The 26,409-nt window shown below is 35.9% G+C and overlaps 1 protein-coding gene across 2 annotated transcripts in view; it reads left to right on the plus strand.

The window, feature by feature from the left end:
* The window catches only part of EIF5B (eukaryotic translation initiation factor 5B), a 51,140-nt gene that overhangs the window by 15,257 nt on the left and 9,474 nt on the right, over window positions 1-26,409 (plus strand). Inside the window, exons 9-13 of one of the 2 annotated variants that reach the window (XM_080831409.1) lie at window positions 1,796-2,082; window positions 8,539-8,646; window positions 8,827-8,937; window positions 11,362-11,429; window positions 12,038-12,179. In XM_080831409.1, coding sequence (XP_080687535.1) covers window positions 1,796-2,082; window positions 8,539-8,646; window positions 8,827-8,937; window positions 11,362-11,429; window positions 12,038-12,179 — 716 coding nt within the window. The remainder of the gene's footprint in view (window positions 1-1,795; window positions 2,083-8,538; window positions 8,647-8,826; window positions 8,938-11,361; window positions 11,430-12,037; window positions 12,180-26,409) is intronic. The other variant, XM_080831410.1, reaches the window with a different exon arrangement.

The raw sequence follows: 26,409 nt of genomic DNA on the forward strand, positions 1-26,409 counted from the left end.
CCCGTTCTAATATCCCATCATAGCTTAAGTTTACTCATATTGTCAGCTCTTTGTTGTAATTCATTTCATTCTGCATCTCTGATCTTCCATTTGAGATAGTTTCTTCTTGCCTGAAGAATACCTTTTAGAATTTCCTTTAGTATGAATCTATTAGTGAGTCATTCCATTTTTGCTTTTCTAAAAATACCTTTATCTCTTTATTCTTGAAGGGTATATTTACTGAGTGAAGAATTCTTTGTTGAAATTCTTTTTAACATTTTGAAGATATTATTCCCTTGTGTTAGCTTTCATTGTTTCTGTTGAGAAGTCAGATATCAACCTAAAGTTTTTGTGTGCCTTTGGTTTTCAGCAGTAATGATGTGGCCAGGGTTGAGCTTGTTGTTGTTGTTGTTGTTGTTGTTGTTGTTCATTCAGCCTATAGAGCTTTATCAATGTATGATTTTATATTTTTATCAATTTATAGTGTTATGAGCTGTTATTTCACCTCAGGGATTCTAGTTGCGCCTATGATATGCCTTCCTATTATATCAGTGTAGCATGTCTTTTTACGTTTTCCACCTAATTGAGTCTCCATGGCCCATTCTAGATTGTTTTTCTTTTCTTTTTTTTTTTTTTTAGATTTTTTTCTGATCTGTCTTGTGGTTCACCAATTTTCTCTTCAGCGTTTCTAGTTGCCTGTTAAGCCCATCTTTTGAGTTCTTAGTTTTGTCTCCAGTATTTTCTAGTTTTAGATTCTCCGTTTAACTCCTTTTTTTTTTTGGTAAGTTTTTACTTTATAAACTTTTAAATCTTTTGCTCCCTGGATGTTAGAAACATAGTCATTTTTCAACTTTTTAAATAGATTTATTTATTTATTTAGAGAGTATAAGGGGGGAACTGCAGAGAGAGAATCTCAAGCAGACTCCACCAGAGCACAGAGCCCAACTTGGAGCTCGATCTAATGACCCTGAGGTCATAACCTGAGCCAAAACCAACTGTTGGATGCTCAACCGACTGAGCCAGCCAGGCATCCCTTAATTTGGGGGCATGCTGGCTTCCATCATGTGCATTGTTTTTTTTTTTACATGGCTTGTTATTTTCATATATTGTGCCAGATATTATACTTGTAAAACTTCAGGAATAATTTGACGTCAGGGATGGTGTTTTTCTTTCTCCAGAGAGAATTTATGTGTATATCCACCAGGAATCTGAATGAACTAACAATATGGAATCATTTTATTCTAGATTTAGAATTGATAGAATCTGGAGATGATTGACCAATAATGGGGAGGTCCTGTTTATTTCCTATTCATTCTAATTGCTAGTGTTCAGTTCTTTGGGACTTCATTCCACAATAACAGTGTTACTCAATGTCTATCTACCTTACCCCCTTGACTCTTTTTAATAGACCCAGTGCCTGGACCCCTAAACACTGCTTAGCCTTTAACATGCCTTCTTCAGAATCAGCAAATGACCATTGCTTCTCAGTCTTTGGGCTAAGATCAAGGGCAGAATTGGCAAATGACCCCAATGGAAAGAAATTCTACGTATTGTGTTCCCCTCCCTTAGTTCTTGTTCTACCTTACAGTGTGGTTCAGTCACATATTAAGTTTTTACTGTTAAATGACAATCTTCATTGTAACAAATATGTGACCAACACTTTACATTTATGATACATGAAAATAATTAGCATTCATGATGTTTTTATAATGTTACTGCCATACTTAGTGCACCCTTAGTAGTATTTTCCCTTTAAGGTCTTACAATGTTGATGAAAATCTCCATTTTTAACTTCCAAATTTCTTTTTCCTGAAAGAAGAAAACACGATACATATAGAAGTTAAAGAAAACCCTGAGGAGGAGGAGGAAGAGGAGGAGGAAGAGAGTGAAGAAGATGAGAGTGAAGAGGAAGAGGAAGAGGAGGGAGAAAGTGAGGGCAGTGAAGGTGATGAAGAGGATGAAAAGGTGTCAGATGAAAAGGATGCCGGGAAAATGTTAGATAAAAAACCAAGTAAAGAAATGAGTTCAGAATCTGAATTCGACTCTGATGATGATCGTACTAAAGAAGAAAGAGCTTATGACAAAGCCAAACGGAGGATTGAGGTATTTATTTTTCCCTTTCTCTTTACTTCTTTCCCCCCCACTTCTCATCTGGGATCATTAGAACTGTTCTCTGAACTAAAGACAGTGTGGTACTGGCATAAGAACAAATAATGCAGATAATGAAACAACTAAAAGTCCAAAAAATCCTTATATTTCTGACATATTGGTAAGTCATAGATGCTAAAGCAATTCAATGGGAAAAGGATAGCTTTTTCAACCAATGATGCTAGTTAAATTAATAAAAAATGAGTTTAGTCTCTGACCCCAAATCATATATAAAAGTTATCTTAAAACAGATCAGAGGTAGAGCTAAAGATGTAAGAAACTGAAGGTATAAATTTAGGAAAAAAACAGGACAAAATATTCATGACCTTGGGTTGGGCATTGGGTCTTTAACATTGACCTAACCTAAGGACCTTACTCCCTTAACCTAAGTCAGAATGGTATACTGATCCATTGTTTCTATTTGTTTACTCCAAATTTTGATGTGCTCTTTAAATAATGGTTTAAGGGTGTGCAGAGATATTCTGAAAATATACCCTGTAATCATAAACACTAGTTAAACTAGTGTTTGCCTTGTGTATTTTAAGTTAGTCACTATGAGGCATCTGATGACTTTGGGTATTGAAATTTGATGGGTTAATGAGGCATCTTTTGATTTAGCAAAGTGTACGTACCTAGTGAGCTTACTACATTTTTTCTATTTAATGTAGTAGACCTGAGAGTTTTCTTTATGTCAACTTAGTATAGATAATATACTAAAAACTGGTTTGCTTAAGGATGTTAAAGCTAAAAACTATTTTAGCTTTCCTTTTTTAAAAATTATTTTCATTTGTACTTCTGATTTTTCAGTTTTTTTTTTCTTTTTTTCTTTTTTTTTTTTTTGATAACCTATGTATTAGTGGTTGCCTCACCCTTCTGTAAAGTCTATTAAAGGGATACATTTTCTGAATTTCTAAAGGACTAAGAAAGTCTGTTGTTGTAAGTTGGGATTTCTCACCCCTGCCAGTGTTGACATCTTTAGGCTGTATAATTTTGTTGTGGGGGGACAGTCGTCTTCATTTAGGATGGTAAGCAGTATCCCTGCCCTCCACCCACTAAATACCAGTGGCATTCTCCTCCCTTCTTCCCCATTGTAACTGCTGCTTCCCATAGCACCTACTCCGGCCAACTCCCTTGTTCTGTACCAATGTGTAAGAGACAGTTTGTAATGTGTTTGATGATTAAAGACAATGAGTATAAAGCAGAAAGAAGTTTCCCCATTATTTCACTTCCCAGGCTTGTGCATAGTTCTGTACATGAGCTTCAAGTTTTTTGTTTTTTTGTTTTTTGTTTTTTTTAAAGATTGTATTATTTATTTATTTGACAGACAGAGATCACAAGTAGGCAGAGAGGCAGGCAGAGAGAGAGGGGGAAGCAGGCTCCCCGCCAAGCAGAGAGCCCAATGCAGGGCTCAATCCCAGGACCCGGAGACCACCACCTGAGCCAAAGGCAGCGGCCCAACCCACTGAGCCACCCAGGCATGCCCCAACTTCAAGTTTTTTAAAATGTTTAATTAAAACAGATAATATATTTTGTATATATATGTTCTTTTTTTTTTAAAGGATTTTATTTATTTGTCATATAGAGGTGGAGAGTACAAGCAGGGGAAGCAGCAGGCAGAGGGAGTAGCAAGCTCTGTGTTAAGTAAGGAGCCCAATGTGAGACTCGATCCCAGGACCATGGCATCATGACCTGAGCTAAAGGCAGATGCTCAGCCGACTGAGCCACCCATGCTTCCCAGTATATTCCTTTTTTTTTCCACATAACAGTATGCTCTGGACCTCTACATCCAGCAAATTTTTAAGCAGCTTTTTGGGATATGATTTATATACTAAAGAATTGATCCAGTCAGTTCAGTGACATTTTATAAATTTGTAGAGTTGTGCATCCATTATCACAACTCAACTCTAAAGTATTTTCATCACTACAATCTGCAGTCATTCCCTATTTCTAGCCCCACATATATAGCAGTCCCCCCCACCCTCCTAGTCCCACCAGCCACAGTTCTGCTTTCCATGGTTTCAGTTACCTGTGGTCAACTGCAGTCTGAAAGCAGGTGATCCTCTTTCTCTTGCATTGTCAGAAGGTCAGTAGTAGCCTAACACTACACTATTCAGCTAACTTCATCTCATTACGTGGGCATTTTATAATCTCACATCATCACAAAAAGAAGGGTGAGTACAGTAAAATAAGATACTTTGAGATCACATTCACAACTTTTTTGCAGTTTATTCTTAACATTGTTTAATTTTATTACTAGGTATTGTTAATCTTTCAGTGTGCCTGATTTATCAGTTTAATTTTTTTTTAGGAGGGTGGGGTAGAGGGAGATTGAGAGTCTTAAGCAGGTTCCATGCTTGGGGTGCCTGGGTGGCTGAATTGTTAAGCATCTGCCTTTGGCTCAGGTCATGATCCCAGAGTCCTAGGATCGAGCCCTGCATCCGGCTCCCTGCCCGGAGGGAAGCCTGTTTCTCCCTCTCCCACTCCCCCTGCTTGTGTTCCCTCTCTCTCTGTGTCTCTCTGTCAAATAAATAAATAAAATCTTTAAAAAGAAAAAAAAAGGGGGGGGCAGCTTCCATGCCCAGCACAGAGCCCCATGCAGGGCTTCTCAAAATCCCGAGATCATGACTTGAGCTGAAATCAAGAGTCGGACACTTAACTGACTGAACCACTCAGGCACCCCTAAATTTAACTGTATCTTAGATACGTGTAGGAGAAAGCATAAATATATATAGGGTTTGGTATTATCTGCAGTTTCAGGCATCCACTAAGGGGATTGGAATTTATCACCCCTGCATAAGGAGGGGACTGCTATAAATTTCAATCATATAATATTTGGTCTTTTATGTCTAGCTTATTTCACTTACTCTGTTTATTTGTGTGGTGACTTTTTCAGAATTTTGTTCCTTTTTATTGCCAGATAGTGTTGTATAAGTATACTGTATTTTGTTATCTATTCACTAGAGGACATTTGAGATGTTTCCAGTTTGGGGCTATTACAGATGGTACTACTATATACATTTGCATATAAGCCTTTGTATGGAAATGTGTTTTCATTTTTTTTAAAATATATTCCTAAGAGTGAGATTGCCAGATCATATGGTAAATTTGTGTTTAACTTTTTCAGAAACTGCTAAACTATTTTTCAGAGTGACTATACAATTATAGATTCCCACCAGTTGAGGGTTCTGGTAGTTTCTCTGCATCCTAATACTTGTGTTAACATCTGTGTTTTCAGTTACATTCATTCTTAGAAATATGAGTATTTAGTTTTGGACTTTCAGTTCTGTTTCATCATCTGTATTATCTGCTCTTATGCCAGTACCACACTGTCTGGATTATTACAGCTTTAATAGTAGGTTTTGAGGTAGGAAATAGAAGTCCTACAGTGTTGTTATTCCTTTTCAAGTTTGTTTGGCTATTCCAGGTCACTTGCTTTTCCATATAAATATTATGGTCATCCTGAAAGTTTCTGCAAAAAGCTTGCTCAGATTTAAATGGAGATTGTGTTGAATCTATAGATCAATTTTAAGGAGAATTATCTATTTGAGTAGTATTGATTCTTGCAGTCTATGGAAATAGGCTGATTCTCCATTCATTTGGATCTTTTACAGTTTCATCTAGTAGTGTCTTGTAGTTTTCACAGTTTAAGATATGTAATTCTTTTGTTAAATTTATTATTAGGTATTTTATTGTTTTTTATACTGTTGAAAATAGGTTCACAATTTTTAAAATTTTTGTCATTTCTAGTATAGAGAAATACAGTTGAGTTTTATAGATCTCATGTCCTGTAACTTTATTGAAATATTTATATTGTAAAAATTTTTTATGGATTCCTTAGAATTTCCTATAATCAGTATGTCATGTACTCTATTAAAGATAGTTGTAATTCTTACTTTCCAGTATCATTGCTGCTTATTTCCCCCTTTTTTTTTTTGCCTGATTTCCCTGATTAGAACAGTACGTTACAGAGTAGAAGTGGTAAGAGCAGACATACTTCTCTTGTTTTCAGTCTTTGAGGGGGTTAGTATTCAGATTTTCACCGTTAACTATGGTGTTAAGAGTAGTGCCCTTTTTTAGTCTGAGGATCTTCCCTTCTTTTCCTGATTTGTTCATAGTTCCTATCATGAATGGAAATGTGCCTTTTCTCTGTGTAGAGATTCCTTTTTCTTTTTAATACTAATATATGATGTGTTATATTGGTATTCAGATGTTAAGCCCAACCTTGCATTCCTAGAATAAATCCCTCTTGATCCTGGTATAATCTTCTTTATATGTTACTAGATTTGGTTTGTAATATTTTGTTGAGGTTTTTGTGATCTATACCCATGAGGTATATTGATCAGTAACTTTTCTTCTCTTATGATTTGTTTGTCTGGCTTTGGTGTCTGTTTAAAATTAGCTTCCTTAGCTTCACAAAGTGTTCCTTCTTCCTTTTTTCTGCAAGGGTTTATGAAAGATTGTTTTTGGCTGTTTTCCTGTTTTAAGTGTTTGGCAAAATTTACTAACAAAGCTTTTGTCTTTCTAAGACTTACAAATTTCTAGTTCAATTTCTTGTTATATTGTTATCTCTATGTCATATTTTCTTTTTCATCTTGAGTCATTTTCAGTAATTTTTGTCTTTCTAACTATTGTGTTTCATCTAAGTTGTGAACATACAGTTGTTTATGGTATCCTTTTATAATCCTTTTTTTCTGTATGGTTAATAGTGGTGTCTTTTCTTTTGGTTCTGATATTGGCGATCTGTGTCTTCTTGTCTGGGCGCCTTTAACAATAGAGATTTATTTTCTGATAGCTCTTAAGGCTAAAAGTTCAAGATAAAAGAGTCAGCAGGGTTGTTTCCTGGTGAGAACTCTCTTCTTGATTTGCAGATGACTGCCTTCTCACTGAGTCTTCATATGGCCTTTACTCTGTGCATGCCCAGAGAAAGATTTTTCTTATTCCTCCTATTGTAAGGGCATCTGTCCTATTGGTAGGGCCCTACCCATTTAACTTTAATTACCTCCTTTTTAAAGGCTCTATCTCCAAATAACAGTCCCATTGGGAGTTAGGGATTCAGTATATGAATTTGGGAGAGGTAAGTCCATAACAAATTTCATGTTTCCAAAACCTTGCTATATATAATTTTCTAAAATCCAAACCAGACGTCCTGGGTAATGATCTTCATTGTGGATAGGGGTCTCTAAGCAAGTCTCTGCAACCAGATAGTTTTCAGCCCTGGGACTGAGGAAATATTCATTACAAAATCCCCAGCTACAGATGATTAAGTGGTTACTAATTTTTGCCAATACAGATAATACTGCAATGAACAAACACTGTTGTACACATATATTTCTCTATGCTTGTGTCATTGTTTCAGGACAAATACTTACAGGTAGAATTTCTGAGTTAAAATCTACTACATTGCCCTCCAGAAAATTTTAATGATAAAACAAATGTGGGAGAAAAAGACAGTTTTCAACCATATCAAATCCTAACTAAGGTCATGACGTTTGCATTTGAGTCATAGCGTATGAAGCTCTTGTGTACTACTCCTTGTTAGTAAACACTCACATCTGACTTGTAACACTCCAAAATGTTTTTTCATTCTATTTTCTATAGAAAGATCCAGTGTCCAGTGGTAGAAATGAAAGTAAGGAATTTTTTACAAAAATGGTTTTTAGATGGAAGATATTTTGTAAATTACTTCAGAATTTTGATGGAAGTCTTATCTCATTTACTATAGTGGAAATGTTAGCATTTCAAAGAGCTGCTGGCATGTGTATTTTTATTTGGTTCTTAGAAAGCTGAAGTATCTAGGTAAATGCTATAACAGAAGTGCATTGTGATGCAAGGAGATGCTTCTCATGCCTAATGAGTGGTATCTTAAGAAGGTAGGAAATGTCATTAGACATCTTAGGCTGGGGATTAAGTAAATCATCTCTCAGTTGAAAGGTTTTATAGTGTTTGTATACCGGATAAAGTTTAAAAATAAATTGTTAAAATATTTTGTAGTTTTGAAGTTTTAATGAAATTGTTCGATTGCAAGAGTATATCTCCTTTTATACAAACACCCCACATAAGCTAGAGGATGTACTGTATATGCCCTGAATGGAATACAAGATCATTTTCTTATATTCTATTAAATAAGCAGTGTACAAAAAGTGTTCAGAAAGTTGAAGCCAAAATTTCACGCTATTTTTACTCCTATTTAACAGCGCTGTCCTGAAATCCATTTTAACAGGTTTCTCTTTGTCCAGAGGTACTATAATTGGAATTAGATTGTAAAGATTATGTGGTAAAATGCAATTACATGTAGTTAAGTCAACAAAGAACTTGGATGAAGGTTGTGGCATTCTCTTGCAACATAATTTAGAGAACAATAATGATAAGGTTTGAAATAATAATTTTGTGTTTTTTTTTTTTAATTTCTAGAAACGGCGGCTCGAACATAGTAAAAATGTAAATACAGAAAAGCTGAGAGCTCCTGTTATTTGTGTACTTGGACATGTGGACACAGGGAAGACAAAAATTCTAGATAAAGTAAGAAAATACTGTTAGTATTGATATAACTATTTAAGTGAATAATACCTTATAAAAAGCTAATAGAAACCATAACACAGATAGGCAGTTCTCTTACATTAAATAGGTTGCTACTTTCTTACTGCTTTTGCTTCTTTTTATATTTCAAAATACAAATCTGAATCTGCTGTCTCATCCCAGCTTCGTCACACACATGTACAAGATGGTGAAGCAGGTGGCATTACGCAACAAATTGGGGCCACCAATGTTCCTCTGGAAGCTATTAATGAACAGACTAAGATGATTAAAAATGTAAGTACAGTGTATTTGGTGTGTTTTAATCTCTAACAAAAATTAAGGTATAAATTATTTCAGATACAGAAAAAAATAGTATAAAGATTCATATGCTCACTCTTCATAATTAACACTTGTGCCACTTTGTTCTATTTTACTTAAGATCTTTTTTTTTTTAAAGAAAACACTAGATGTTATAGGAGCCCTCATTTTTCATTTCCTTTCCTCTTGTTCCCAAAGGCAATTGCTCTTTAGAAATTAGAGTATATTATTCCCCTGCATGTTTTAACACTTTTCCTATAGATTTCCATGGTGAAAAACCGTTTACTCCCTGACCCTCTTCTCCTTCTATCACATTGATTGTATTTTCATTATCTCCCTAATATTTTCTACTTTGGAGATACTCAATTTATTCAAAATAAATAAAGAAAATCACATAAGGTTAAGGTAAAGCTTAATGAATCATTATAAAGCAAACACTTTTGTGTCACATACGTTAGGAGATAGAACCTTGGCCCTTACCTCAGAAGACCTCTGTTAGATCCCTTTTCAATCGAAACACGCTTCTACTTAGGCGGAACTTTTAAAGTAATCTCTACCTTTTAGTGTATTAGAGGTTGCAAAATGTTGTTATTCCAAACCCTTTATCCATGTTTATAAAGAGTGGTTTTGTTTTGTTTCCTATAGACTCATAGATTAACATATTTACTGTGTTTTAATTCATTTATTCTTGTGATGAGACAGTCTCGTTTTCATCCAGTGATTGACTCCTGAATCTTTTTTATTTAGTTTTAGTAGTCTTTGGTTACATCCTTGTGTCTGATATAGCAGGATGTTTTAGGCTCATCTTATATGTACTGTGCTCTAATCTTGGAACTGAGCCTTGTAAAAATTCCCTAGTTCCATTATCACAGAACAGATAAAAAAGGTAAATTTGGAACTAAGGTGTAACAAAACTGGTAACTGACACACAGAGCATAAATTATTATATGATAGCATTTCTCTTTATTCTTTATCTGGTCTTAGTTCTGTATATAGGAAAGGTCTATGAGTTTGTCTCCAGTTTGCAGGGAGGGTGGGGTTTGGTTGAGATTGTGTTTTATGAAGCTTGTTTTCCGGTACATTCCTAAGGAAGGAATAAGGGGAATAATAATCTTTGAGTTTTTGAATCTTGCATACCTACTTTGTAGCCTGGAAAGTTAGTTGGCTTCCTCAATTCACATTTTCTTTCCTTAAATATCTTAGAGGTTACTCTCATTTCTTCTCACATAAAATACTGCCTTTCAAATCTGATCATAAGCTGGTTTTCATCCTTTTATAAGTAATGTGGCCTTCCTGCATCTTGGGTTTAATTGTTCTGGGTCAGTTTTCTAGTTATATGGAAATTTTCCAGTTTCATTTCAGTATGTAATTTAAAATCTTTATTTTAGGATAGTTTTCTTTTACAGTTTTTCAAATTCATAGTTTAAAATTTATCTTGGTTATAATTTATCTGGTATTTCTGTGTGTTAGTCATTGGGGATTTTTATAACAGCTCATTCCACCAGTTGCCAGAACTTGAAATCTGGTGTTACGTTAGAACACAGTTAATAAAGAGCATGATTTTTATTAGGTCTGTATTAAAGTTCTCAGGATAGCTTTTATTTGACAATTATAATTGTTTGTATTCCAGACACTGAAGTGGAAATAATTATGGTGCTCAGTTAATGTTGATTTAAGATCACCAGAATACAAATATGAGATGTTTTACATTTGAATCACTTTGACCTAGATCAGGAGATAAGATTTTGAAAAATCACCTGAAGATTGACAAAAAGTAGATAAGCAAGTAAACAAAATTGTGTGTGAGAGTTACTGGTCAGTGCCACGATTTAGGGTAAAAGAGAATGTCCATGTTAGGCATGTTTTAATTTTTTTTTCCATTCATTAAAGAACTTTTGTTCAGAAAGTCAGGTTTTTATGATGTTATTTAAATAAGGCAGTCTTTATCCTTAATATTTTAGGTTGGTGTAGTACATTTTCTTTAAAACATACTTTGGGATATTTTTCAAAGTTTAGAATTGCTGTAAAGTTGGACTAGATACATTTTTTAAGTAGTCAGAACCTCTTCTTCATGTTACCTTTTTATAGATAATCACTCTCAGACTAATGTCATTTGTTACTTATTGATAATCTGCTCAAAATTAGAATACACTATGGTTTTATGACCTGAACAAAGAGAATATTTTCTCGTTTTGTTTTTCCTTCTGCAAACTCCTTTTGATTAATGAAAATATTGACTATTGTGCTTTGCTGGTTGACTCACTGACTGTTGTAAAACCATTTATTTAGAAAAGGAAGTGGTGATGTTTTTAAGTTTTCATGGCTGAATAATTGTTTTTATAAAGGAACTTTCATTGTTTTGGCTTCCTTAAGCTCTCTATTTTTCCCCACCTTTTCTAGTTTGATAGAGAGAACGTACGAATTCCAGGAATGCTCATTATTGATACTCCTGGTCATGAGTCTTTCAGGTAAGAGCAACTTGCATTATTTGGCATCAAACTGCTAGAAACCATTAAATCTAAAGGTTCAGTGAGTGAGAAAGTCTGATTAATCAACATTGGGGTAGTAGTTTAAGAACTGTAGTCCCTGTAATCACCATCATCATCTGTGCCTTACTGAGTAAGTAGTCATTTATTTGGATACTTTTTTTTTTTTTTTTGGATACTTGTTTTTTATAGAGACCTTTTCTACTTTTAAAAACCAAATCCTAATACATACTTGTATGTATGTATTATTTTTATAACAGCATACATACTTGTATGTATGTATGTCTCCTGTGAATCCCATTATATGTGGAACTTATCTGTCGCCTCTTGGCTATATTCTGTAGTGCAAAAAACTTGGCCAGTACAATTTGCAGAAATATTGGAGTAACTTCTGGAATTAACTTATTGCAGCTGATATCAGTTCACTGTGTCAGATAAGCACTTGGCAAATTAAGGGCTAATGGCACTTAAATTTTTAATGCATGTACTTCATTTTGTTTTTTTCATTTAGGTTTTACAAAGAAACATTTGTTTCTTTAAAGGAGTAATTTCGAGTTTTCTATTTATGCATTTTTTCCTCTTTTCAACAGTAATCTGAGAAACAGAGGAAGTTCTCTTTGTGATATTGCCATTTTAGTCGTTGATATTATGCATGGTTTGGAGCCCCAGACAATTGAATCTATTAACCTTCTAAAATCCAAAAAATGTCCCTTTATTGTTGCACTCAATAAGGTAAGCTCTCCTGAATAATTAATGTGGAAACATGCTTCTTAATTTTTTGTGATTAAACAGATTTATCCTAGTATAACTTTTATATAACAGTATGTACTCATGCTAAGTTAAATGTATTTTGACAAATTTATACACACATATAACAACCACCATCTCCATATTCCCAGAATGCTCACTCATGTTCTTTTGTGTAAGCCTACCCCCTTTTTCAATCCCAAACACTGATCTATCACTGTAGACTAGTTTTGTCTGCTTTATAATTTCATATCAATGGAATTATACAGTGTGTAATCTTTTGACTCTAGCATTTTCCATTACTCTTGTTATTTTACATTTATCCATGTTGTTGCATATACCATTGGTTGTTCCTTTTCATTGATGAGTGATATTTCATTATCTGATTAGTATCACACTTCATCCATTTACACACTGAACAAAGCAGCTGTCAACATTCCCACACATCTTTGAGTTGAAATTTATTTTGATTTACTTTGAATAAATATATAGAAAGAAAACTGTTGGGTCACATTGTGTGTATATGTTCCACTTAAAGAGAAAATGACATTTTCCCAAAGAGTTTGTATAGTTTTATATTTTTATATGATTTCAGTTCTGCACAGTCTTGCCAGTGTTTGTTATACCTACAGTGTTTGTTATACCTACAGAGGGAAAAATGCAATAAGTGTATAATGTAATAAGTGTGCAATGCTCAATTATTGTGGTTTAATTTGCATTTCTGTGATGACTAATGGCATCAAAAATCTTTTCATATGTTTATTTGCCATCTCTCTGTGAAGTAACTATTTTAAAATCTTTGCTCATTTTTTATTGGGTTATTGTCTTAACTATTGAATTTTAAGAATTCTTTATTGTTGATTGAAGTTCTTTGTCAGTTATGTGTATTGCAGGTTTGTTCTTGTAGTCAAGGACTTGCTTTTTTCATTTTCTTAATGATGTGTTCTGAAGAACAGAAATTTCTAATTTTGGTGAAGTCCAGTGTATAAGAAATTGTTTCTAACATTTTGTGTTTCTTATGTTCTCCATTGGTAGTCTTTAATCACCCCAAATTTATGAAAGTTATTTTCAGTGTTCCTAGATGGTTAATATTTAGATCTGTGGTATTTTAGTTAATTTTTGTGCATAGTATAAGTTAAGGATCAGGGTTCACTTTTTTCCACATGAAAATCTGGTTCAAAACCTGTTGTTGAAAAGATTATAATTTATTGATTTCTTTTTTTATATTTTTTATTTATTTTTATTTTTTTTAAGATTTTATTTTATAATTTGACAGAGATCACAAGTAGGCAGAGAGGCAGGCAGAGTGAGAGGAAGGGAAGTGGGCTCCCGCTGAGCAGAGCGCCCAATGCGGGGCTCGATCCCAGGACCCTGGGTCCATGACCTGAGCCAAAGGCAGAGGCTTTAACCCACCGAGCCACCCAGGCACCACTGATTTTTTTATAATGCTGTACAGTTGACACAATGTTAGATTAGATTCAGGTGTACTTCATAGTGATTGAACTGTATACATTATATTGTGCTAATAAATGTATCTGTCATCAGTCACTATACAGTGCTATTACAGTATGCTGTACCTTTTATTCTTGTGATTTATACATTCTATAACTGGAATCCTACACATTCTACTCCACCCATTTCGTCCATGCCCCGCAACCTCCGCCTGGTCACTGCCCTGCCTCTGATAACCACCACTTTGTTCTGTTTATGGGTCTGTTTCTACTTGTTTGTTTGTGTTTGCTTTATTGTGGTTTTTTCTTTTTAGATTCCACAGACTAGTGAAATCATATAGTATATGTCTCTGTTAGGCTTATTTCACTTTGCATAATATTCTCTGGGTCTGTCCATGGTGTAAATGACAAGGTCTCATTCATTTTTATGACTAATACTCCAGAGAGAGTGTGTGTGAGTGTGAGTGTGTGTGTGTGTGTGTGTGTACACACCACATCTTTATCCATTTAACTGTCAGGGATCACTTAGGTTGCTTTCATATCTTGACTATTTTAAATAATGATGCAGGAAACATAGGTGTGCATCTGTCTCTTTAAGTTAGTGTTTTTGCTTCCTTTAGGTAAATACCCAGTAGTGGGATTACTGGATCATAATGGTATTTCTATTTTTAGTTTTTTGAGGAATCTCCATACTGTTTTCTACTTTGATTGGTTGCATCAATTTACATTTACGTAAGGGTTCCCTTTTCTACACATCCTCAGCAACACTTGTTACTTATTGTCTGATACTAACTACTCTGACTCTGTCATAAGGTGATATTTCATTGTGTTTTGTTTCCCTGATGATTAGTGAAATTGAGCACCTTTTCATGTGTCTGTTGGCCATCTGTATGTCTTCTTTGGAAAAATGTCTATTTAGGTTCTCTGCCCTTTGTTTTATTTGGATTATTTGTGTTTTGGCATGTTGTGTCTTGTATGTTCTTTATATATGTTTGATATTAACTCTTTATTGGATATATCCTTTGCAAATATCTTCTCTCATTCAGTAGGTTGCATTTTTGTTTTGTTTCCCTCACTTTACAAAAGGTTTTTATTTTGGTGTAATCCTAATAGTTTATTTCTGTTTCCCTTGCCTTAGGAGACCTACAAAGAAAATTGTTGCCACAGCCAATGTCAGAAATTACTGCCTGTGTTCTCTTCTAGGAGTTTTATGGCCTCAGGGCTTACATTTAAGTCTTTAATGAATTTTGAGTTTATTTTGTGTATGGTTTTAGAAAGTGGTTTGGTTTTATTCTTTTACATGTAGCTGTCCATGTTTCCTAGCACCATTTATTGAAGAGACTGTGTTTTCTCCGTTGTATATTTCTTTCACGTTTGTAATAGATTGACTGTATAAGCGTTGGTTTATTTCTGGCCTCTCTGTTCTGTTCCATTGAATTGTGTCTGTTTTTGTGCCAGTACCACTCTGTTTTCATTACTATAGTTTTGTATTACAGCTTGAAATCTCGAATTGTGGTAATTCCAGCTTTGTTCTTTTTCTCAAAAATGCTTTAGCTATTTGGAGTCTTTTCTGATCCTGTACAAATATTAGGATTATTTGTTGTAGTTTTGTGAAAATTGCTATTGGTACTTTGATAGGGATTGTACTAAATCTGTAAATTGCTTTGGGTAGAATGGACTTCTTCACAGTATTCTTCCAATCCATGAGTGTGTTCCCTCTTTCCATTTGTTTGTGTCATCTTCCATTTATCATTGTTTTAGAGTTTTCAGAATATAGGTTTTTCACCTTTTGGATTAAATTTGTTTCTAGGTATTTTATTCTATTTGGTAGAACTGGAAAAATGGATGGTTTTCTTAACTTACCTTTCTCCTACTTACTAGTGTATAGAAATGCAAAAGATTTTTGTATATTAATTTTGTATCCTCCAACTTACTGAATACATGCCTTTTAATAATTTGGGGGTAAAGTGTTTAGGGATTTCTATATATATATTATCCTGTCGTGCCCTAACAGTGATGGTTTTACCTCTTCCTTACCAATTTGGATGACTTTTATGTCTTGTCTGATTGCTACTGCTGGGACTTCCCATGCTATATATATATATGTATATATATTTTTTTAAGATTTTATTTATGTATTTAACAGAGAGCGAGATCATAAGTAGGCAGAGAGGCAGGCAGAGGGGGAGGGGGAAGCAGGCTCCCTGCTGAGCAGAGAGCCTGATGCGGGGCTTGATCCCAGGACCCTGAGATCATGACCTGAGCCGAAGTCAGAGGCTTAACCCACTGAGCCACCCAGGTACCCCTTCCCATGCTATATTGAATAAAAGTGGCGAGAGTGGACATTCTTGCCCTGTTCAGTCTTAGAGGAAAAACTCAGTTTTTCACCATTGAATAGTGATGTTAGCTATGGGTTTGTCATATATGACCTTTATTACATGAGGTATGTATGTCCCCTCTAAACCCACTTTGTTGAGTTTTTATCATGAATGGATATTGGTTTCTGTCAGATGCATGTTCTGAATCTATTGAGATGATCTTACAACTTTTGTCCTTCATTTTTTTAAGGTGTTGTATCAGCTTGATTGATTCTGGATATTGAACCATCTTTGCATCCCCGGAATAAATCCCACTTGATCGTGGTGAATGATCGTTTTCAGTGTATTGGTGAAATTGGTTTGCTACTGTTTTGTTGAGGATTTTTGCATCTGTGTTCATCAGAGACATTAGCCTGCAGTTTGCTTTTTTTGTAGTGTCTTTGTCTTGTTTTGGAATTGGGTAATACTGGCATCATAGAATGTATTTGGAAATCTTCCTTCCTCTTCTGTTTTTTGGAATACTTTGAGAAGAATAGGTATGAACTATTCTTTAAGTATTAGGTAGAATTCACCTGTGAAGTCATTTGGCTTCAAAAGTCCTAGACATTTGTTTGTTGGGACTGTTTTGATTATTGGTTCAATTTTGTTACTAGTTATCAACTGGTCTTTCTGGATTTTCTGTTTGCTCCTGATTCTCTCTTAGAAGATTATATGTTTCTAATGATTTGTTAATTTCTTCTAAGTTTTCAAAGTTTTGGCATATAATTTTTTAAAAAATTTTATTTATTTGAGAGAGCGAGAGCAAGCAAGAGATAGAGTGCACAAACGGGTGGGACAGAGGGAGAAGCAGACACTCCCTCCTAAGCCAAGAGCTTGACTTGGGGCTCGATCCCAGGACCCTGGGATCATGAGCTGATCTGAAGGCAGATGCTTAACTGACTGAGCCACTGACGTGCCCTTGCATATAATTTTTGGTAACAGACTCCTAGTCTTTGTATTCCTGTTGTGTCAATTACTTCTGTGGTGTCGGTAATTTCTGTTTCTGATTTGGGGTCCTCTTTTTTTCTCACTGAGTCTGGCTAAAGGTTTATTAATTTTATTTCTTTGCAGAGAACAAGCTCTTGGTTTCATTGATCTTCTTTACTGTTTGTCTCTCTCATTTATTTCTGCTCTAATGTTTGTTATTTCTTTCCTTCTACTAACTTTGGGCTTTTGTTGTTGTTGTTGTTTCTCCCCAGTTCCTATATATCTATGATTAGATTGTTTATTTGAAATTTTTCTTTCTTGAGATAGGCCTTTGTTGCTATGAATTTTCCTCTTATTACTGCTTTCGCTGTATCACAAAGATTTTGGACTGCTGTATTTTCATTTTCATTTGAGTTCTTCATTGACCCCTCTGATCAGAACCATGTTTTTTAGCCTTCACGTGTTTTTTCCAGTTTTTTCTCTTGTAATGATTTATATTTTTATACTGTTTTAGTTGGAAAAGAGTGATAGGATTTCAATCTTAAGTTTAATGAAACTTGTGGCCTAGTGTGATCTTTCCTGAAAAATGTTCCATGTGCACATGAAAAGGATGTATTCCTTTGTTGTTCCACAGAATATACCGTATGTCCATTAAGTCCATTTTGTTGGATGTGTCATTTGAATACACTGTTTCTTTATTGATTTTGTACCTGGATGATCTATCCATAGAGGTAAAGGGGGTATTAAAGCCTCCTACTGTTGTTGTATTACTTGCAGTTTCTCCCTTTTTTTTAAACATTTTCATGTATGTATGTATGTATTTGACAGAGATAGAGAGTACAAGTAGACAGAGCAGCGGGGAGAGGGAGAAGCAGGTTCTCCGCTGAGCAGGGAGCCCGATGCGGGGCTGGATCCCAGGACCCTTGGATTTATTACCTGAGCTGAAGGCAGCTGCTTAACCAACTGAGCCACCCAGACGCCCCTCCCTTTATGTTTGTTAATAATTCTTTGTCTTTAGGGGCTCCAACTTTAGGTACATAAATACAGTTGATCTTCTTGGTGGTTCCGTTTCGTTTATTATCATGTAGTGCTTTTCTTCGTCTTTTATAATAGTCTTTGTTTTAAAGTTTCTTTTGTCTGATATAAGCATTGCTGCCTGGCATTTTTTTTTTTTTCTTTCCACTTCTGTTCACATTGAATGGCTTTTTCTATCCCTCTCTTTCATTTTACGTGTTTTTAAAGCTAAAGTGGGTTTCTTGTAGGCAGCATATAAAAGAGGTTCTATTTTCTTAACCATTCTCTCACCCTTTGTTTTTTGAATGGAGCATTCAGACCATTTACATTTAAAATAGTTATTAATAGATGTGTACTTATTGCCATTTTATCAATTGCTTTCTGGTTGTTTTTGTAGTTCTCTTTTCCTTTCTTCTTCTCTTGCTCTCTTTTTTGTAATTAATGGTTTTCTTTAGTGCCATGATTGGATTTCTTCTGTGTATCTATTGCAGTTTTCATTTGTGGTTACCATGAGGTTCACTTGTGACATCCAAAGTATATAGCAGTGTGTATTAATTTGGTGGTCACTCAGGTTTGAACATAGTCTGAAAGAACTTTTTATTTATTTACCTCCTCCACATTTTAAATATATGTTGTTGTATTTTGCATCTTTTTGTGAGTCTTTTCCTTTCATAATTTTGTTCTATTGTGGCCTTTTCTTTTTCACTACAGAAGTTTTCTCTTTGATATTTCTCATAAGGCTGGTTTAACTGGTGAACTCCTTTAACTTTTGTTTGTCTGGGAAACTCTTGCTCTGTCCTTCAATTCTGAATAAACTTGCCTGATACAATGTTTTTGGTGTAGTTTTTTCCCAGTCTTTTGTGACCTGCACATTTCCACTGAAAAATCAACTGATAGTAGCCTTAAAAGGTTTCCTTTGCATATAACTAGTTGCTGCTTTTCCTATGTTTAAAATTCCTTCTTTATCTTTCATCTTTGATATTTTAGCTGTGTTTCATGATATGGACCTCCTTGGGTTCATCTTGTTTGGAACTTTCTGTGCTTCCTGAACCTGGATGTCTGTGTCCTTCTCAGGGCTAAGGAAGTTTTCAGCGATTACTTCCTGAAATAAGTTTTCTGCCCCTTTTTCTCTCTGTTTTCTCCTTATGGGACAGCTATAAAGAGAATGTTTATTTGCTTAATGTTATCTAAGAGATCCCTTAATCTATCCTCATTTTAAAATTATTTTTCTTTTTTTTTTTTTTCTGTTCAGCTTTGGTGCTTTCCATTTCCCTGTTTTCTTAATCACTGATCCCTTCTTATGCATCCTTAAGTCTGTTGGTTCCCTCTAATGTATTTTTCCTTCCAGTTACTGTATTCTTCAGCTCTGATTGGTTCTTTCTTATATTTTCTATGTCTTTTTTTTTTTTTTTTTTTTTTTTTTTTTTTTTTTTTAAGATTTACAGAGAGGGAGGGAACACAAGCAGCAGGAGAAGGAGAGGGAGAAGCAGACTCCCCGCAGAGCAGGGAGCCCAATGTGGGGCTCAATCCCAGGACTCTGGGACCATGACCTGAACTGAAGGGAAGCACCTAATGACTGAGCCACCCAGGCGCCCTCATTTTCTGTGTCTTTTTTGAAGTTCTCCCTGAGTTCATTAATGGTTCTCTCAATCCATTGAGCATCTTCATTACCATTATTTGAACTCTTTATCAGGCATATTGCTTATCTCCATTTCATTTAATTCTTTTTCTGAGGTTTCTGTCTTGTTCTGTTGTTTGGAGTATATTCTTTTGTCATTTCATTTTGATTTCTTCCTCTTATTTCTTTGATTAAATTAGGTGGAACAGCTATTTCTCCTAAACTAGAGGAGAGTGATTTTGTGTATGGGTTCCTGTGTAGAATGTGCTTGGTGAGTTTGGGTGGCTGATTGGAGCTGTGGTGATTGTGGGCCTTAGGTCCTGGCACACTCCATTCTGGGGCCACCCTGGTATGATAATCAGAACTGAACTGGGTTCAAGGTGGATGTTCCTGGGGGCTCTCCACCCAGAGGGCAGCACAGCTGGAGGTGAAATGGGTGAAAGCCAGGTCGTCCCAGGGCTGTCTTTGCAGAGGGCACCCTAGCATCACAGCTAGAGCTAAAGTGGGTATAAGCCAGGGGACTTGGGGACTCTGCTTACAGAGAACATTCTGATAGGAGTGCTGAAACTGAGTGAACACAGGCTGGGGCAGTCCTATACTGAAGGCCCCCTGGGGTACAGCTAAACCTGAAGTGGATGCAAGCTAGGGGTCTTGGGGCTCTCCATATAGGGGCACCCTGGTGGTAGCTGAAGCCAAGGCAGTTGTGGGCAAGGGTGTCCTGGCAGGGCAGCTGGAACCAAGGTGTGTGCAGGCTGGGGGTGCCTGGGGCACTCTGTGCAGGAGGTTCCCTGGCAAGTTGTCTGGAGTCTAAGCTGGTGTGGGTTGGGAGGTTCTGACGTGTTTTACACCAGGGGTGCCCTGGCAAGTTATCTGGAGGCCAAGTGATTTGGGCCTGGAGTGTTCTAGAGGTCTTTGTGTTTGTGTCTCCTTGACAAGACAGCTGGACCCATAGTGAGGGCTGGCCAGGCATGTCCTGGTATGCATCACAGTGGAGCTGCCCTGATGGGATGGCTTGGGCTGGTGTGGACTAGGGACTCAGGGCTCACTGAGGTGGTAGGCCAGATAGAGAGCCTGGACCTTGTCCCTGTTTGTGCTGTCGGGGTAGAACTGTGGTACTTGATAATTTCTCTTGGCAGTACCTGGAGAGAGTTTCAGCAGTTTATCCATTTTTAGGCAGGGTTCTAGAACTGGTTCCTTTACATTCTGGTTGTCTTTCGAACCACAGCTTTTTTCCTGTACTCCAGGGCAGACGAATCTGCTCACAGTCACTCAGTAGTGTCCCTCCACATAGCAGTTCACAGTGTTGTGGATGGGGATTCTTTTTGTGTCTTCCTCTCATGCCATTCTCTTCATGGTCTTTTTTGTGCAGAAGCTGTTCAGACAGCTCTTAGTTCTTCTTCAGTATCATTTGCTCTGTGAATAAGCGTCAATTTGGTGTGTCCGTGGAGGTCATGAGTTCAGTGTCTTCCTACATCTTGCCATCTAGGACCAGAAGTTCTCTACTGAATTATTTTTGAATCTTTGTTGAAAATTATGTAAGCTGTGTATATATGTATGTCCCTTTTTGGTATTTCTCTTCTCTTCCATTGACCGACCTATATATCCATCCTTATGCCACTACTACTCTATCTTGATTATTACAGTTCTGTAGTAATGTCTTAAAACCAGGTAATGGTCATTTCTTTAATGTGTTGTTACTCAAAACTGTTTCGGTTATTTTAGGGTCCTTTCCTTGAATTTTCATATAAAGTTTAGAATCTGCCCTTAGTTTTTACAAAAAGCCTTCTGGAATTTTTATTGGGGGATTATATTTGAGATAAATTCTGTAAGAGTTGCCATTTTATCAAAATTGAGTCTTCTGATAAATGAACCTGATATCTCTATATTTACTTGGTTCTTTATTTTCTCTTAGTGGTATTTTGTAGTTACGCTGTCCATGTGTTGGATATATTTTTCTAAATTTATCTAGTAGTATTTCATGAGATACTATTTCATAGTATTTCATGATTTTGGTGCTATTGTAAATACCATTTTAAAAATTTAAAAATTCTAATTTTAAATTAAAATTTAATTTTCTAATTTTAATTTTATATAGGAATATAATTGATTTTTATGTATTCATTTTTTTAAAGATTTTATTTATTTATTTGAGAGAGAGAGAGTGAGAGAGAGCAGGAGAGGGGAGAAGCAGACTCCCCGTGGAGCCAGGAGCCCGATGCGGGACTAGATCCCAGGACTCCGGGATCATGACCTGAGCTGGAGGTAGTTGCCTAACCAACTGAGCCACCCAGGTGCCCTGTGTATTCATTTTTAATCTTGTGATCTTATTAAATTAACTGATTAGGCCTAGTAGCTTATTTTGTAGGTCATGTGGGATTTTCTATCTACACGATATTATCTGCACATACCTGTTTTACTTTCATGTTTGCGCTCTGTAAATTTTCTTCCTTACTGCAAGAACTAGACGTTCTAGAACAATACTGAATAAAAGTAATGATAGACACCTTGCTTTTTGCCCCATCTTAGGGGGAGGTAGCTGGTCTTCTACCGTTACATATAATGTTTGTCATAGGTTGCTTTAAGTGTTATTTGTGGTTTGTTTGTTTTTGGTAAGTCATGAGTTGTTGATTTTTGTCAGATGGCTAGTCCACATCTCTTGAGATATTTATATGGCTTTTCCTCTTTATTCTGTAAATGTTAATATTTTAAGGGGACTTTTTATTTTTAAGATTTTATTTTTTTCTTTTTTAGAGCCATTTAAGATTTAAGATTTGAAAGGTACAGGGATTTCCCACATACCCTTGCCTCCCCCATGCACAGTCTCCCCCAGTATCAGCACCTTCCCTCTCATACCAGAGTGATGTATTTGTTAAGACTGATGAACTTTCATTGACTTACAAACACCCAAAGTCCATGGTTTACTTCTTGGTGTTGTATATTCTGTGGGTTTGGACAAATGTATAAGGACATGGATCCAGGGGTTTCTGGATGGCTCAGTTAGAAAATCTGCCTTCGGCTCAGGTCATGATCTCAGGGTCTAGGATCAAGTCCCGCATCGGGCTACCTGCTCAGTGGGGATCCTGCTTCCCCCTCTCCCGCTAACCTTGTCTGTGCTCGCTCACTCTCTGTGTCAAATAAATAATAAAAATAAAATCTTTTTTAAAAAGTTTTTTAAAAAAATGACATGGGGGCACCTGGGTGGCTCAGTGGGTTGAGCCTCTGCCTTCAGCTCGGGTCAGATCTCAGGGTCCTGGGATCGAGCCCCATATCAGGGTCTCTGCTCGGTGGGGAGCCTGCTTCCCATCTCTCTTTCTGCCTCTCTGCCTGCCTGCTTGTGATCTCTGTCAAATAAATAAATAAAATCTTAAAAAAAAAAAAAAAGGCATGATCCATTGTTTTAGTATCGGTATTTTCACTGCCTTGAAAATCTTTCTGCTCTGCTTGTTTGTTCCCCCATCTCCTAATCCTTAGCAAAAAGGTCCCTGATCTTTTTCCTGTCTGCAGTTTTGCCTTTTCCAGAGTGTCCTATAGTTGGAATTATACAGTATTCTACCATAAGCTTTATCAGATCACCTTCTTTCACTTAAAAAATAGGAATTAGAGTTTCCTCTGCCTGTTTTCATGGCTTCATGGCTCATTTTTTACTGTTAGATCATTATTCATTTTGTTTAATAACTCCATTGTCTGGATGCAGTACAGTTTATTCATTCATCCATTGAAGGGCATCTTGGTTGCTTGCAAGTTTGACAGTTATAATTGAAGCTGCTTTAAACCTCCATGTGCAGGTCTGTGTGGGGAGCATATGTCTTTACCACCTCTGGGTGAATACCAAGGAGTGTGTTGGTGGATTGTATGGTAAGAGTGTTTAGTTTTGGAAGAAATTGCCAAACTCTTCTCAAGTGGTTATAAGTTTGCAATCCCACCAGCAATGAATGAGAATTCTGTTGCTCTACATCTTGACCAGTATTTGGTATTGTGTTTTGGATTTTGGCCATTCTAATAGGTATGAGGTGTGATTTTGTTGATTGATTGATTCATATTTATTTTTTAAAGATTTTATGTATTTGAGAGAGAGGAAAGAGAAAGAGAGCAGTAGTGAGGGGGAGGGACAAGCAGACTTCCCACTGAGCAGGGAGCCCAAGGGGACTCATCCCAGGAACCTGAGATAATGACCTGAGCTAAAGGCAGATGCTTAACCAGTTGAGCCACCCAGGTGCCCCAGTTTTCATTGTTTTAATTTGTGTTTCCTTAAAGTGCTCTTTTAAGATGTGGAACATCTTTTCATGTGCTTATTTACCATTTCTGAGGTGTCAGATTCATTGATTGGCCCATTTAAATTGGGTTCTTTGTTTTCTTATTTTTGTATTTTAAGAGTTCTTAATATGTTTTGGATATAAGTTCTTTATCAGATGTCTTTTGCACATGTTTTCTCCCAGTCTCTCTTCTTCTTTCACTTTCTAGACTATTTCTTAGAAGTTTTTAATTTTAATGAAGTTCAGCTTATCGCATTCTTTCTTTCATAGATCATGTCTTTGATGTGGTATCTAAACGGTACTCACCACAGCCAAGGTCATCACATTTTCTCTCTGTTTTCTTCTAGAAGTGTTAGAGTTTTATATGTTACATTTAGTTCTGTGATTATTCTGAGTTAATTTTTGTAACTTGGAGGTCCTGTATTGTGTCTAGATTCAGTTTGTTTTGTTTTGTTTTTTAAAGATTTTATTTATTTATTTGACAGAGATCACAAGTAGGCAGAGAAAGAGGGGAAAGCAGGCTCCCTGCTGAGCAGAGAGCCCGATACGGGGCTCGATCCCAGGACCCTGGGATCATGACCTGAGCTGAACAGAGGCTTAACCCACTGAGCCACCCTGGCGCCCCCTAGATTCAGTTTTTTTGCATGTGAATGTTCAGTTGTTCCAGCACCATTTGTTGATTACTGTTGAATTTTTAAATGTTAAACCAACCTTGCATTACTAGAATAGACCCTACTTGGTTATGATGTATTTTCTTTCATATATTGCCAGATTTGATTTGATAAGTTTTTGTTGATAATTTTTGTGTCTGTGTCCATGAGTGATTTTGCTATATAGTTTTCCTTTCCTGTAACATCTTTTGTCTACTTTTGTTATCAGAGTAATGTTGCCTTGTAAGATGAATTAAGAAGTATATCTTCCTTTATTTTCTGAAAGAGTTGGTATAGAAATGGTATTTCTTTAAGAGTTTGGTAGAATTTATCAGAATCCACATCTGCATAGAATTTCTTTTAAACAGGTACAGGTTATTTTGTTTTTTTATATTTCTTTAGTGTAGAAATTTGTGTTTCAGAGAACTAGCTCTGTCTCATTGATATTCTGTACTTTTTGTCTGTCTTAGATCTCTTTGATTTCCAGTGTTAATTTCATCATTTCCTTCTTTCTGCTTTGGTTTTCATGTCTACTTTTTCTAACTTAAGGTGGAATTTTAATTGTTGATTTCAGATATTTTTTTCTTGTATAATAGAAATATTTAAGGTTGTGTTCAGCACACTTTTTGTTTTTAAAGATTTTGTTTTTAAAGATTTTATTTATTTATTAGAGAGGGGGACTGTGAGAGAGAATGAGATAGGAAGCAGGAAGAATGAGATAGGGAGAAGCAGGCTTCCCACCTTATCAGGGAGCCTGATGCAGGGCTCGATCTCATGACCCGAGCCAAAGGCATACACTTAACAACCGAGCCACCAAGACGCCCCAGTTTAGCACAGTGTTAAAAGCCCTGCTTAGGGGCGCCTAGATGGCTCAGTTGGTTAAGCGTCTCACTCTTGATTTCAGCTCAGGTTGTGCTTTCAGGGTTGTGGGATTGAGGCCTGAGTCCACCTCTGTGCTCAGTGCAGAAGGCTGCTTGTCCCTTTTCCTCTGCTTCTACCCCCACTTGTGCTTACTTGCTATCTCTAGAATAAATAAAATCTTTAAAAAAAAATTGTTTTCCTTCATCATTGCTTATGGCTTTTATCTCTAGTTGTCCTTTGTTTCCCTGTGGTAATGAGTCTTCCTTTTTCTTTGATTGCTTTTAAGAACTTTTAAGGGTTCATCATTGAGATTATGTGATAGTTTCAGTTTTCCTACTTTGGTTTGATTTTCTTAGATCTTTGAATTTATATATTCATCAGTTTAAAAAGTTTTTTGGTTATTCAGATACTTTTTTTTTTTTGTATGCTACATTGTCAAGGCTTCCAGTCTTTTGTAATAATGTAATTTGCTGTTAAGCTTATCTAGTGAATTTTTCTTTCATATTCTATGTTTTTTTAGTTCTACAAGTCTCATATTTTTCCTTTAAAGTCACATATATGTATAATAACTATTTTAAGGACCTCATATGCTAATTATAATAACATCTTTGTCTTGTCTGAGTCTGTTTCTGCTAACTAATTTTTCTCCTTTTTAGCATTCAGATTCGGGCAGCATCTTTATATTGTAGCCCTAGATTGAGGAAACAGATTTTGCTTTTTTGTTTTTACTATTAAATATTTTTTCTTCACTATACCCATTGATCACACTTTGAAAAGTGAAGGAAAATACATGATTTATTTAACACAGTAAATCTAATTTGAGCCATAAAACAATTAAAATGGGCTATTCTCTGAGGATGTGATTTTTTTATTTTTTATTTTTATTTGTGTGTGTGTGTGTGTCTAATTTCCCTGGTAATAATACTTGCTATAATTCTTTTTTTTTTTTTTTTTAATTTTTATTTATTTATTTATTTGTTAGAGAGAGAGAGCGAGCGAGCACAGGCAGACAGAGTGGTAGGCAGAGGCAGAGGGAGAAGCAGGCTCCCCGCCGAGCAAGGAGCCCGATGTGGGACTCGATCCC

Source organism: Martes martes (genome assembly GCF_963455335.1).
Source record: "Martes martes genome assembly, contig: scaffold_217, whole genome shotgun sequence".
NCBI lineage: Eukaryota > Metazoa > Chordata > Mammalia > Carnivora > Mustelidae > Martes > Martes martes.